General features: G+C 56.7%; 1 protein-coding gene across 1 annotated transcript; it reads left to right on the top strand.

Annotated features, from left to right (window-relative positions):
* Positions 1-762: 762 nt before the first annotated feature.
* Positions 763-10,711, top strand: LOC141731393 (uncharacterized). Its single transcript, XM_074556650.1, has 3 exons — positions 763-778; positions 937-1,674; positions 1,786-10,711. Exons 1-3 carry the CDS (start codon positions 763-765, stop codon positions 2,202-2,204), a joined length of 1,173 nt encoding a protein of 390 aa, XP_074412751.1. The 3' UTR covers positions 2,205-10,711.
* The last annotated feature ends 4,017 nt before the right edge of the window (positions 10,712-14,728 follow it).

Genomic DNA, 14,728 nt, shown 5'->3' with positions numbered 1-14,728 from the left:
ATGTGACCTGTGATATGCCATGACTCTGTCAAGAGAAGGAGTATATTTTGTAATGCTCCTAAAATATTGATACTTAATAAGCAGGACGAGTGTTTACTTAAATTACTTAATGCTTTTATTTTCTGGTTCTTAAGATAAAACTTCTTTTTATGCCGTTTTCGCAGGGAAAAAATCTTTTATAGAAATTCGTCACTGTGTTTTAGTAAATTTGTTTCGAAAAGGTTTTCAGTAATAGAGCCTATTTGTTTTTGTTCTAGACGGTAGAAATCGGAAAATCTTTGTCGTTAATGCTGAAAAAATAATATATGATTATTTAATTCTGAGATCAAGATAAAGGCTGCTAAGATTTCACAGTTCAATCAGTGGCGCAAAAGCTGATCGTTCACATTAATTTTTTATGTCCCCTTCCTATTTTTGCGTAAGGATTCGGAGTTCTCCATCACACAGGTCTTCCATCAAATTATCTTCTACAACTGCGTGGAAAATTAAAGCCCCTGTTCCGCAGGAATTTTCATAAATTCTGACTATATAAGAACAAGAAAAAAAAACCTCCACAAAACCAACGAAAAGACATCGCTGAGCAGCGGGACCGGGAAGCAGAGTGAAAGCCCCCAGCCCTGCACCCGCAGCAATAATTCCAGCTTTGTTCGTGGGCTTTTACTCGCAAATATCACGTTAAAGGTTTGTTGCTTCTCTCCGTGTGTGTATACGAGCACTGCGCCGGGTAATTGTTATCCCCGCTCCTGCCCCGAGAACAATTCGATGAGGTGTTATATAGGTTTATATAATGTTTTTAACGAAAAACGAAATGCAATTAAAACACCCACGCGCAAAACCATCACAGAAATAAACCCTAACCAGACTAAGTAGCCCCACCTCCCCGCGGCTTCCTTCGAATTGTCCTTTTATTTGCAAGGCAAATCTCTTTGTTTTGAGTTAAATTTGAGAGTCGAACAAGTAGCGCAGTTGGTCCCAATCCTTCCCAAACGAGGCAGGAGGAAGGAACCATCGGGATAACTAACAACGGCCGAGCCCTCTGCACCGACTGCCCCACCGGCCGCCGGACGCGCCGCCCCGTCCCGGCTGCCGGCCCGTCGGTCCCGCCCGGTGCACGCGCTGGCGGTACCGGCGCTGCGGGGAGCGCCGCGGGACCCCGGGCGGGAGCGGGAACGCGGGAGGGCCACGGGCGTCTCCGCACCAGGGAAGGGGGCGCCGGGCTTTCTCCGCAGAAGCGTGCGGTGCCGGCGGATGCGTGGGCGTCTGTGCAGTCTGTCTGTGCACATTCCCGGCTGCCTGGACGCGCGTTCTCCCCAGTAGCGACCGGCACCGCCCGCTCCCCTGCTGAGGCGGCCACGACCAGTGGGGTGCCGGGCGCTCCGCAGGCTGCGGTGCGGTGCGGGCCGTGCGGTCCGGTGGCAAGGCCGGGGCAGCCCCGGGCGGTGCCGGGGCCGGTGCCGGGGCCGGTCCGGGCTGAGCGGGGCTGGGCCGGGCCCGGTGCCGCCGCGGCGGGGCTCGGGCGATGCTGCCCCCTGGCGGCGCGCGGTGGCACGGCAGGGGCTCGGCGGGCGCGGGGTCAGCCGGGGCGAGCGGGGCTGACCGGAGCGGGAGCTGCGCAGCGCCGGGACGGCGGCGCTTTGCCCACCTGGACGGGCCGGACAGGCCTCCAGCCTAGAGGTGCGCGGCCGCCGGGTCCAGCCCTGCGGCACCGCGGCAGCGGGGCGGGGGGAAGGCCCTGGGCAGCCGCTTGCCAACGGCTCACCGTGTCCTGTTCTTCTCCACCCACAGCCGGACTCCGCAACTCGCTCCCCTGCGGAGCCCCGGCCTTCCCCGCTCGCCAGCGGCCGACGCCGGCCCACAGAAAAACGCCCGTGGCGTTCGGGGAGCCGGGGCACCAGGCTGCCGGCACGGAGGACAGCTGCCTAGCTTCGGCAGCGGCACGGAGACCGGCCCTCGGGCGGCCTCACTGCCGGTTGTCCGCGGAGCCTCCCACAACAGGGCGCTCCCCAAGCTGGCTCTGCAAGTCCGCGGCTCCGACCGTGCCCCCGGTGGCGGCGCCCGCCGCCCGGTGCTTCCACGTCGCCGGGCTCTCCCCCGGGCGCCGACGAGAGGGCAGTCCCAGGACCGGGCCGATTTGGCACGGTAGCCCTAGCGGAACGCCCCCGGCCCGGGACGAGCCGCCGCCGCCGGCGCACGACGGTGACTGATCCAGCCCGCGCTCCCCCCTCGGAAGGATGGATGTGAACGAGCTACTAAGTGTAGTTACTAATAACAATAACAATAAATTATCGGACTGTTGCTCAGTAATGCAAACAAATGTTCCGTGAACCGCGCGGAGTCTCCCCGTGCCTCGCAGCAGCCCCACCGGGACCGGCCCGTCTGACGAGCGGCTGCTCCACGGCCCGGAGAGACGACCCTGTTCGCCCGGCGGCCTCACGGAGCAGGTGACAGGGCCAGCGATCAGGGACGGGGCCAGCCAGGGTGGCCGATAGGGAAGGTGGTGCCGGCAGTATCAGGCAGAATGCGGTCGGAGGCCGCGCCGCGTGAAAAGCGGCGAGCACGGAGCCGGTATTTTAATTAAGCAGGACCTCTTTGATATAGGCCGCTTGATGCTATCTATCTCTGCTCTCTGTTCCCGTCACGACAGCATTTGGGTAGGAAAATTGCTGAGCGAGGCGGGTCAGGCAGGGCGTCGGTGCCGCGCCGAGGAGCCGGAAAGCCCCAGGGAGCGGCGGGCGCTGCGCAGCGCTGAGCCCCAACCCCACCGCGGTGCGGTGCCGCCGAGTGCCTTTTCGGGGGGCCTGGAGGAACGGGAGCCAATTTACCATGATTAAAGGCACAGGCGAGGAGGCGCCACGCATTTGCATGCGCCTTCATCTTCCCTAAGTGGATTTTTGAGGGCAGCGCTGCAGACAAGCTCGGGCTCCGCATTCCCTCCGCCCGTGGAGCGCCCGTCCTGGTGGCCTCGTGGCGTGGAGGGCTCGAGCCCCCCGTCAGCCCCAAGGGCCGGCAGGACCGGGCTCGGCTCCAAGGCCCGGCGCGGAGCAGCTCCGCCCGCGGCCCCTCCTGCGGCTCCGCGCTGTGTCCGCGACTAACCCGGCGCCGGGCACGGCCCGCAAGGGCTGCGCCCGAGGCCGAGGCTGCTCCTCAGCCTCAGCAGGCTCCCGGCTCTCGCTGCCCGCTCGCATAGCTGTAGCGCGGGCCGTGTTACTGGCTCAGCCCCGTCCCTCACCCGCCCTGAGCCGCAGCGACCCAACGGGCCGGGCCGGGCCGAGGGCGGCCCCGGGACAGCAGCGACGGCGGCCGGGCTCGGGTCCGGCTCGCACCGAACGCAAGGGCTCTCTCCGGCCGCTCGCCGGGGGCAGGGACCCGATGGGGCGGGCGCGACGAGCCCGGCTGGCAGCAGCGTGTCGCGCACATGTGCCCCCGCGGCGACCGATGCCAGGTGCGAGGCTGGGGGCAGAGTTTACCGCCGGTCTCTGACGGCTCTGCGGGTTTCCCAGCCCAGGGGGTGTGGGAGGGGTCCTTTCCCAGTTCAGGGCAAATACCTTCGTTTCACTGGGAAATTCAACCTCTCCTTGGAGCTGGATCCATTATACGGGTTTAATATCCGCTCTTTTACAGCTCAGTGTTGTAAAAGGCAGCAGCCAGGTCTGTGAACTCTGACATGTGCACCCGGGGGGGCTGGGGGGGAACGACAGGACCTGACGGTGCGGGGAACGCCTGCGAGCGCAGCCTTTCATCTGCCGAGCCTCTGCACCGGCCCCGCCGGCCGGAGAGGGGCGGGGGCGGCGGCGCCCCCCACCCGCGCTGCCCGCCGGGCCCTCGGGGTCCCTGCGCGGCCGCGGGGCTCGGCAGCCTCCGAGGCGCGTCCGGGGGTCTGGCGGGGCCCCGCCGCTGCCGGGGAGCGGGCAGAGGCCGTGCCCGCACCGGTGGCGCTCCCCGCACAGGCACTCGGCAGGTGCCCCAGAGAGCGGGCGAGGGCCGAGACAACCAGCGAGCCGGTCCGGGCGCTCCTGTCCCGGCCCTGTCCCCGTCGGCGGGACACGCTCCTGCAGGGACACGCTCGGCAGAGCCGCGTCTCCCGAGCTGGCGTGAGCGGGGCAGTGGGACGGGAAAGGACGAGAACGCCCCAATCTTCTGCTTTTTCTCCCGAGAGTTGCCAGGTGCGTGGAGAAGCCCGGGCGGGGGCACCGGGCCAGGGCTGTCCGCGGGGCACGGCGAGCGCTCGGCGCCGGCCGGGCGGCGTCGGGAACGGGGCGGGAGCCCGCTCCGCCGGTTCGGCAGCTGCGCGGGCTGTCCGGCAGGATCCCGGCACCGCGGGACCTGCCGCCCCCCGAGCTCTATCTGGGGCTGCCGGGGCAGGAGGGCTGCCCGGGCCGGGGGGCGCTGGGAGCCGTCGGGCCGGGGCGGCGGGGCCGCTCGGGGCTCTCGTCAGAGGCTCGGCTCCTCAGAGCAGGAGGGAGCTCGCCGCCCCTCTGCTTTTCCGAGGCGCTGCGGGATCGTTTCTGTAGGTTTAATCGAGGAACCTAAATACAGCTCGATTTTCAGGGGGACAGAAAAATAACAACAAGGAGAAATCGTTTCCTTTTTGTTCTGGGAGGCCTCTCCGTTATAACTAATGTTTCCCCGCGCCGTGCCGAGGGGAGCGCGGGCCGCGACAGCCCCGAGCCGCTCTCCTTCTCCCACCGGGGCCGCCCCGAGCTCCGCGTAGGGCCAATGAAGCGCCTGGGCCAGGCAGGAGCTCGCAGACACCGCGCCCTCTGCGCGCCCACGCAGCGCCGCTGCCCCGGCTCTTCTTGAAAAGACAGGAAAAAACGCGTTGGGGAGGAAGAGGAGAAGAGAAGAGAGGAGTGGACTCTGCCTGCAGACGACGTCGCTTTTACGTAAAGAAATGAGCAGCAGGAGCTGCCGTCAGGGGTGACGGCGCTGCAGCGGCTGCTGAGGCTCTCCGGAGCTGCCTTTGTCAATAGAAAACGATCACTTACAACGGGAAATATCAGAAGCCTCGCGAGTAAACAGCGCTGTTCCGAGCGGAGCGCTCCGCTCTGGTTTGTATTAGCGATTATTGTGCTGTCATTAAGGAATGCAGGGGTGGAAGGATTTGCTTCGGGACTCGAAACACACACGGTTCAAGAGAGAAGCAAACCGCTGCAGCCTGCGTGCCGCACAGAAAGCGGAGATAACGCTGAGTAAACCCCGAGAGAGGCTAAGGGGGAGTCGGGGCGGCCGTCCCTGCTGCCCCCCAGGTCGGGCCCAGCCCGCTCCCCTCAGACCCTCCTGCTCTCCAGCACCTCGCGCCTGGCAGCTCGTCGCGCCGAGCGCTGCTTGGTGCAATTCCCAGCGTGGGATTCCTCACCTGCTGCCAGCTGATCGCTCGGAAGACGCACGTGAGGCTGCAGGCTCTTCTGGCAGCGTTCCCTTGTCCTCTCTCTCCTTTTCTTGCATATCCGAGTTACCTGACTACCTACCGTGCTAGGTGCTGGCACGGTTGAGCCTGGAGCGGCTCTTGGAGCGCTCCGGGACCCAGGGCTGCCATCGCCCCTGCCGCGGCCGCTGCCCGCGCTCCTGTCCGCGGCCATGGCGGAACAAGGCTAATTTTCCATGCTGTTATCAATAAGCCCAGCTTATTGCTTACTATTTCTATTTATCTCTAGTAAATTTATGTAAACTCAGCTGCGGCATTGAATTGTTGAGGAATCCCTTTCCCAAGGTCTTTTCCTTTAGGATCACCTCTGATCCTACGGCTAAAAAGTTATCATGGACAATAAGCACTTTCACCGTCAGCCTCAGGTAGCCAAGGACACGGGTCCACATGACACCCTTCCACAACACAGACATGCTCATCTCAAAACGAGGGACCCGCATATTTTTCGTTGGAGTCGCGGTGATCGATTCTGCCTTAATCGAGACGTTTTGGTGTCTCGGGGCTCCACGTGTGGAAAAGGGAATAAAGAGTCAGAGGGCGATGGAGCAGGGTCCCCGTTCCTAGACCAGTTTTGGCTTTGCCCTTTCCGCAGGGATTCCCTGGGTATTCCTGAAGTTCAGTAATGGACGGGGAAAGATGTTCCCCAGGAACAGACAGTTTATGGGACACACGCGTGCCCGCACGGTCACATTTACTGCAGATTGGAGCATCCTTCCAACCTGGGTGAAAGGGACTGCAAAGAGGGAACTAAAAGACCGTATTGAGAACTTTAAAGTGTGATTTTCGATGTGGTCCTTGTGGATATGAACACATTCGCGTTTTCTGTCGCGGTCACCTGAAAGCTCTGTCGGGGACAGCCTACCACCCTCGCGGGAATGATCTTATGCTCTGGACGAAGCGAGTTCCGTTGCAAAAAGTGATTTGTTCAATGTCTTGCCCACACAGAACGAGTTCCGTGCGTGCTCAACTCCTCATCTTTGCTTAAATCCGATTTAGAAAACAAAAAATTCCCAACCCCTCAATCCCAAGCAGCCCATCATATAAACTGATGGATAAATGCATTTACACTCCTGATTCTGGCCGCGGCAGAGGGGCACCACAGCCGAGCACGGGCTGCGCTCCGCGGCCGCGCACAGCCCCGCGGCGGAACCGGCCCCGCTCCGCAGCTCTGCAGGACAATGAGCAGCGGGACAGGCAGGGGAGAGCCGGCCTGCGCCTCTGCCGCCGCGGCTCCGCACCTTGCCCCGTGCAGGCTCCGCAGCCCCGCCAGCCGTGCGGGACCTCCGCTCCTCCCGGCCACAGAGCCCGCATCTGCTGGGACACACCGAGCTCAGAGGCTCCGGTATCAGCAGCACATGAGCTCCCGGGTCCTGATCTTCACAAGTGCCAAGGAACAAACGCATCGCTCATAAACGCCGGGCACACCGAGTCTGTCGATGCTTTAGCGCATGAGGGACGCGAGATCGCTGCGGGGCCAATGCGAGCCGCTCGAGCGGCGCCCCAGCCCCGCTGCCCTCGCCGTGGAAGCCGAGCGGTCACCGGGCCGGGCTCCCGCCCTCTCCCGCGGCTCTCTCCCCGCAGAGCGCGCCCGGGGCAGGGTTCCTCCCTGCTGCTCCCCAGCCCCAGCGCGCAGCCTGCAGCGCCTTCACAATTCCGTTTCTGACACCTTTTACGATGGAGAATCCTGTCCCTGCCTTTGTGTGGGAAGCAGTCAAAATCGTTAGGAAAAATTGTGGTTAATTAGTAAAATAATACATTTAAACAAGACATTAATGAGATATACTGTCATTAATAAGATATTAAGACGCTACTGTTAAATGGGAAAAAAACAGGGGTGAAGTTTGCAAGATTTTGAATTTTCAATTCTCAATTCTACAAAGAAAATAGAGAAACGTTGAAGGTTTTCATTTTGTTGGGGAGTCCTAACGCATCTCTTCTGCCAAACCAAGAGGTATAGAGGGCAAAACAGGGCACGGATGAAGAGGAATTTTCAGGGTAACATTTTGTTTCCCTGTGGCAGGTGAAAGACAGACAGAACAGTTGCTATTGGTGGTCAAACAGAGTTTTCAGCATTGTGAGATATAGAGCTGAAAATATCGTATTCTAAGCAAGAATGTGTGCTTCTAAAATATAATTATGTAGGAAAAAATAGAATTTTAATTTCAATTACAGTTGTTCTATGAGAGACAGATGTGAGCTGCTAAAATGTTTAAAATGTAGCTCAACAATGAAAAAAGAGATATTAAAGAAATATGTGCCACTGATGGGTTTTGATTGGCAGGTTGCATTAATTACAAGACTTTCACCTCTGAGACTGCTGTTCCAATCCAGACAATGTCCAGGGAAAACAATTTAAAGTTTGTTTATATATTCTAAAATTATATAAAATCAAGTAGGCATCTTAAAAAAATAAAAAGGAAAATAAAAAAGAAAATTTTAAAAAGAAAACAAAAGGATGAATTTCACTACAGTGAAATACATAAAAAGAAGCATCTGCTAGCACATACATTTTGGTCACCATCCTACAACTCCGGAATATTTACAGTTGCTACTACATGCAAATTGTATCTGTTGGATCCATAATTTGGAATGAAGTGAAAGATGTTACCCAAATTTCTCTCACAGGGCACACCGAGACCTGCACTTCTCCAGCAGGTGGAGGTAGGAATGCTGCTCATTTTTAGTGAATTAATAGAAATAAAATAATCAGCGAGGGAAGGCAGTTCTGGTAGCGCTAAGCCAAGGTGCTCAAAATTCATCACTTAGCTTTAGAGAGCTTACAAGAGCAGTTTAAAAGCACAGGATCTTAAACCAGCCTTTATTTTCATTCCTAGTGGCTAAAACACAGGGTCCTTTCTGGTCACATTTGTAAGTTTTCTTTGCATGCAGAGAAAGCATTTTCTTAACCTTACAGCGCTGCTCGGGATGTGCCTGCGTGCAGGAGAAGCCAAACTTCTCTCTGCCGAGCATCCCAAGTGGATTCTGCCCAGACTGAGCGGAGACATCCCTGCCCACGGAGCCAGAACCAACAGTGACACCTGCCAGTGACACAGGGCCCCATCCCCTCCCTTCCCATCCCATCCCCTCCCATCCCATCCCATCCCATCCCATCCCATCCCATCCCACCCCATCCCATCCCATCCCATCCCATCCCATCCCATCCCATCCCACCCCCTCCCAGCAGAGCCAGGGGACACCAGGGCTCTCTCCCTTCGGTGCCGGGAGGGGCTCACGGGCTCTGCCAGGCTCCGAGGGCACCACGGGCAGCGGAGAGCAGAGCTGAGCGCTCAGCTCAGGGAACGGCATTCCAACCCTTTCCATAAGAAAAGGGTGGGAACAAAGAGAGGATAAGCCATTTATTTAGAGCCTGAAGATTGAGTCAGAGAAGCTCCTTGGCCTGAAGCTTGCCCCAGGCGTTAGGGCACCCTCCCGCACGGCAGCGCAGCAGAAGCAGCGGCAGTTCCAGCCAGAAGGGCCGGCGTAAGGACGGCAGAGCAGGGCAGCCCCAGCTGCAGCCACCCCTCCCCGGGGCCTCAGCCTCTCCCGCTGGGGCCGCACCCTGTCACCAGCACCGTGACAGCCACAGCACCCTGCCACCAATATCGTGACAGTCACAGCACCCTGTCACCAGCACCGTGACAGTCACAGCAGCCTGCCACCAATATCGCGACAGTCACAGCAGCTGCCAGCGGAGGGATCCCGAGCGACATCTCGAGGGATCTGCATCCTGTGCCTGATTTAGGTAAACGAAGGCAACCGGTTTGCAAAGAACAAAGGTGTGTTTGCAGCAGAAACACCAACTGCTGAAGCACCATCTCGATGTAAGAAACAGCCTCCATGTCAAAATGGAAGTGGGAATATATAAATCTGCACTAGGGCAATATTTTGAACCGTAACCCCCATTTCAGTCTGTTCTACATGTTCTATGGCTGGGCATTTTATGTGATTTGGATACAACTCCACTGGTACATTAAAGTTTATTGGCCTTGAAAACAATGGCTGCATCACTACTGATAGAAGACTTGGTGTTACACTGACAGTGCATATTTTATTTGATCTCAGTCTTAAATAAAACTCAGACCTTTGGACTCCATACTGAGTTGGACTTTAGCCTTTTCCTGTAATTATCTCGTGTCTTGTTAACATTTTATGAGCACATCTGCTTAAATAAACTTACTTGATGCGCATTTGTTTTGGCTGTAGCCTTCTTCATAGGATGGACGTGATTTTCTCTTTGTCTTGTAAAAGAAATCAAAATAAATCTGAACAATGGGACTGTAAGAGGAATAAATTTAAATATAGGGTTTGTATCATTTAACAACTGTACAATACAGTTGAAATCAAATATATCTAACAACATTATTAATGAGGATTTAATATTTATGTGCTAAGTGTAGAACATTCAGGTAATTACAACTCTAAGGCATTTTTTGTTTGCCAGTTGCATTGAATGATTGACACTGGAGCAGCACGGGCACAACGTGTTTGTAGAAATAGACTGTAGAAAAGGCCGGAGTTTTAAATCTTTTTAAATCTATGATTTTTATTCACCTTCTGAGTACTTCCAGAGGAATATAGTATTTCCATATATTTTCCCTGCTTGCATATATGTTACTCATTTGTTTCTGTCTCTGCGTGGTCACAGCACAGGGAGAAGTGGCACGGAATGAGGAGGCCTGGCCAGCCCTGCCCAGGCACCTGCCCAGGGTCTGTGAAGGCAGAGCCCACTCCAGGCCTCCTGCAGCCACTTCTCCTCCCCCGGATCTCCTGCAGCCAAGGGACCCCACAAACACCCCCCTAAACAAATCGTGCTTCAAGCATTTATTAAACTGTACAGACTGAGTGCTCTCTGCGCCTCTTTAAAACATCTGATTCATCTCCTTTGGGTCTGTTGGCACCTTTGGACCTGTACTAAAAGTGTTGTGTGAGAACCCAGAGCTGCCTGCAGAGCGATGCTGGCCCTGCCATGCCCAGGGCAGCCCCTTCCCAGGGAAGGGACACAGACAGGTAAGGGCAGAGGAAGAAGGGAACAATGTTAGGTGATTTGTCTTTCTCAGTTCTTCCCATACAAAGTACTCCTGGCAAGGATTTAAACCTCAGATACTGAAAATAAAACAAATGCAGAAACAGATAGAACTGGACTAGATTACATCTCGTCTTTCTCCATCACCTTTCTCCATGTGATGTTTAATAGAACTTGGAGCACACAGATGTGTATTCATTGACCACTAGAATGCAGCAACTTCCAAGTAAACAGCATCTTCATACAGCAACATTCAGCATGAGTTAAACCCAATTAAAAACATTAAACAAGGGAATGGTTTATGAAAGTTGCAGGGAGGGTTCAATACAGTCTCATTCATATTTTCCTGTTTCAGCCCCAGTTACTGCCCCTTACACAACCTGCTTGAACTGCTCGAGGCATGCAGGTGCCAACTGCCCCTGCCCTGCTCTGCCCAGCCATCCGCTGCTCCAGGGCCAAGCCAAGTTCCACCCGGCACAGGGGCACTGGGACATTGGGTAAATGCTCTGCTGGGCTCTGCTGGGCTCTCACCTGGGCATTCACCCACCCCCAGAGCAGCCAGGGCGAGAAGGGGCAGCCCTGGGTTGGGCAGCCCTGGGTGGGGCAGCCCTGGGTGGGGCAGCCCTGGGTGGGGCCAGCTCTGGGCGGGGGCAGCCCTGGGTGGAGCCAGCCCTGGGTGGGGCAGCTCTGGGTGGGGCCAGCCCTGGGCGGGGCAGCTCTGGGCGGGGCCAGCCCTGGGCGGGGCAGCTCTGGGTGGGGCAGTTCTGGGCGGGGCAGCCCTGGGCGGGGCAGCCCTGGGCGGGGCAGCCCTGGGTGGAGCCAGCCCTGGGTGGGGCAGCCCTGGGCGGGGCCATCCCTGGGTGAGCCAGCCCTGGGTGGGGCAGCTCTGGGCGGGGCAGCTCTGGGTGGGGCAGCTCTGGGTGGGGCAGCTCTGGGTGGGGCAGCTCTGGGCGGGGCCAGCCCTGGGTGGGGGCAGCTCTGGGCGGGACCAGCTCTGGGTGGGGCAGCCCTGGGTGGGGCCAGCTCTGGGCGGGGCAGCCCTGGGCGGGGCAGCTCTGCCCCCAAGGCAGGCACAGCCCAAGCAGCACAATTCTGAGCAGCCATCAGGTCAGTGTGTAACTCTCCTGCACTAAAACCAGATGCTGTTGTGAGCACTTGTGGTCATTTCCATTTCTCCTGGTTAGCAAAGTGTTTTCCCCCAAAACACAGGTATTAACTATATCTTACACCAAGCCAGCACGTGTTCTAGAGTATGCCTTGGGCAAAATGTTATTGTTCCATATCCATTGCAGCAAGGTTTGCCGAGCACACAGCACCTCCACAGCTCGGGGGAGTGCGTGGCCCACGGTTAGAGGAGGCAGCCTCCCGTGCACCAGCCACACCTGCTCAGAGCAGAGGGCCTCAGAGCAAGCGTGTGCCAGCCCAGCAGAGAGCACCAATGCCACCTTCCCTGCACCTCCTGCCACTGCCGGCAGGAAGGCAGTGTCTCTGGCAAGGCCTGGGCATGCTGGTGGCAGCAGGGCTGCGCCCTCCTCAGCCTGCTGCCCCACAACAACACCCCAGGGCAGCCCTGGGCACGCTGGGGATAGCTCTGCCCCGCTGAGGCCCTTTGCAGGACTCACAGAAGAGGAAGGAATATTTCAGTGCCCAAAGCCCGATTGCCACCTCCCCAGATTACTCTCCTCATCTCTCAACTTCCCAAAAAATAACACAACTATCCTCTCTCCCTTCCACTATATACTTCATCCCTCAAGATAAACTGCCTCCAACTTGTTACTTTTCCAAAAGTTACTGTTTTCCACTGGGTATTGTGCTGGCAGAGCTACACATAATTATTCCCTGTATTACCTTCAAAGCATCAGGAACTAAACGAAATTTTTTTTCTTAATCGAGTTAAGTCAAGCGCTAAAGCTGCACCGTGGGAGAAATGCCGCAATCCTCAAACCTTTCCTTTCTCGCTTGGCTCCATCTACCGCTGCCGCCGCAGATTGCACACGGCCGAGGCCACCAAGAACCGTTTAAAGGCTAATTCTTCAAGAGATTAGGAAAAAAGCTGCTATGAAGGAAAAGACAAGTGCTTGTGCGTGTTTACCCCGCGGGGTTTTTACATCAGAAGTGTGAAGCAGGATAATCCAGTGGAAAGTGAGCTGCTTCTCGCTGAAAAGCATTTTGGAGCCAGTTTAATAACCCACTATGAGACCACACATCAGAATTGTATTTATTTAGGGAGCTAATTGAAACGGAGCCGGAGGAGGAGCCGGCATCGGAAGGGAGCGCAGCGCAGCTCGGAGCGGGGCGGGTCCGCGGGCACCGGGGCTGGCACCGGGGCTGGCACCGGGGCTGGCACCGGGGCTGGCAGTGCCCGCGGGCGCGGCGGTGCCACAGGGGCGGTTTGCCAGGGCATGGATTGTTTGCTCAAGCTCTGGGTGATTCCCCTGGGCAGCGATGCGGGGCCGCTCCCACCAGCGCTGGCACTGCCTGCCCCCTGCACCCTCTGCTGTGCCAAGGGCTGGCCACAGAGCCGTGCTGTGCCCCCTCCCAGCACCACCGGGCACAGGGAGGGTGGCATTTCGCATTTGGCTCGGCTGAGCAAATCATTGGCACTGTTTGGTTGGTATTTTTTGGTCTGTGCTGGAGGACACTGTAAGATTGCTTCTACCAAAGGAAAAAAAAAGTGATGCCAGATTGCAAAAGCCTGTCGTCACATAAACTTCAACAAGCATTTTTGGGCAAAGTGCTGAAATTCTTACTCAGCAAAAAGCTCCAAACCAGGTTCTTAAAATCCACTCAGGTGCCTTAAAACCATTAATGTCAATAAATAAAGTTTGGGTTCCTCGTACCTTGGGAGCAGCACGGGGGGCACTGCCAGCTCTGGCAGTGAGAGCAAGGACTGGGATCTCAGTGCAGGGAATCTCACTGAGGCTCCTGGGACGGCAGCTCTAAAGGCTAGCTGGAATGCCACGATGGCTGTGATGAAACCCCAGCACTGTATACAGGCAGGTCATAGCCACATCTAAGAAAATACTGAGTACGAGTGCCATGAGACAAACAGCTGCATTTTGCCTTTAATTTTCACTTTGGCACAGCATTTTGAGGCTCATATTTTGGAGAATTTAGTTAAGACCTTTGAGATGAAGCAGCCAGTGTCAACCAGTTCCCTCCACTACGGGGCAGATACTCCAGGGTAAGGCTTGCTCTACTCACATTAAGCTGATAGTGCAAGTAGAGAAGTCTTTTCCCTTTTGGTTTAAATGAATCCTTGCCACTTAAGTTCATGTTTATTTTTATAATATGGGCTCTCTGTCATTTATTGCTCCCAAAGCGACTCCAAATACCATGCTGGTTATGAGGGAACCTGGGAATATACTTCTGAATTGCTTGTGATTTATCCTGGTTCTGATGCACGTAATAATACAGCTCTTCTGAAGCCTCTTCAAGGCTATTAATTATTAATTTCTGTACTTTGTGTTGCACCACGTGACAGTTATTGTGGCTGTGGGTAGGAATTACTGGGTCTGTGCTCCCCAGTAACAGCATTATCATTGGGAATTTCATATTTCAGGCTAACTGCTGAATGGCTTTGGAAGAGCTTTAACCTGTCCCCAGCAAAGGGACCCACACCATGTAAAACAAGATCCGTGGCAAGATCAGGATGCTGGGGAATGCAGAGCCCAGGGGGAAGGTGAGAGCAGCAGCAGCAGCTGTGAGGACACGGGGCAGGGGCAGAGGGAGATTTGCTCTGCAAACGTGCAGCGCCTTCCACCCTGCCCGGGCCTCAGACCTCGCTGTGCCTCTGACTAAAGGTAACACAAGAAGAGAGTGACCCCACATAGAAGCAGCTTTTCATTCCTCAGTGCCAGGTGCCAACAGCTTTAACCTCATGTAACTCCTTGGAGAAGTCAACGGATCCAAACAGGCAACAGCCCGAGGGTGGCCGTGTGCCCACCTGTACCCACCTGTACCCACCTGTGCCCACCTGTGCCCACCCGTGCCCCCCTGCGCTGGCGGGAGCTCGCACTGCCCAGCACACGCGGTGCCTCCAGCCAGCCCCGGTGCTGCCCGGCAGCACAGAGCCCTTGCTGTGCAGCCTGCATTGCCCCACGAGCTGAAATGGGTCTGTGCCTCTGTCCTGCTCTGCGCTGGTGCAGCCAGGTTCCCTCGGCAGAGTCAGGGATTCTCCCACCCTGGATGTGCATCCTGCCAGGGCTGTGGGGGCCAGACCCTGCACCAAGGGTGCTGCAGGAGTGGGTGCTGCAGAGGTGGATGCATGCACAGGACCC

This window comes from Zonotrichia albicollis, chromosome 21 (assembly GCF_047830755.1).
Source record: "Zonotrichia albicollis isolate bZonAlb1 chromosome 21, bZonAlb1.hap1, whole genome shotgun sequence".
Classification (NCBI taxonomy): Eukaryota; Metazoa; Chordata; class Aves; order Passeriformes; family Passerellidae; genus Zonotrichia; species Zonotrichia albicollis.
Note: the sequence above shows the minus strand (reverse complement) of the source record. Positions and strands in the feature narration are given on the sequence as shown.

Bases quoted from the DNA above. Each gene is read 5' to 3' on its own strand.
- LOC141731393 (XM_074556650.1), top strand. The intron at 1,675-1,785 runs GTGCGCGGCCGC...CTCCACCCACAG, and splicing joins GACAGGCCTCCAGCCTAGAG to CCGGACTCCGCAACTCGCTC.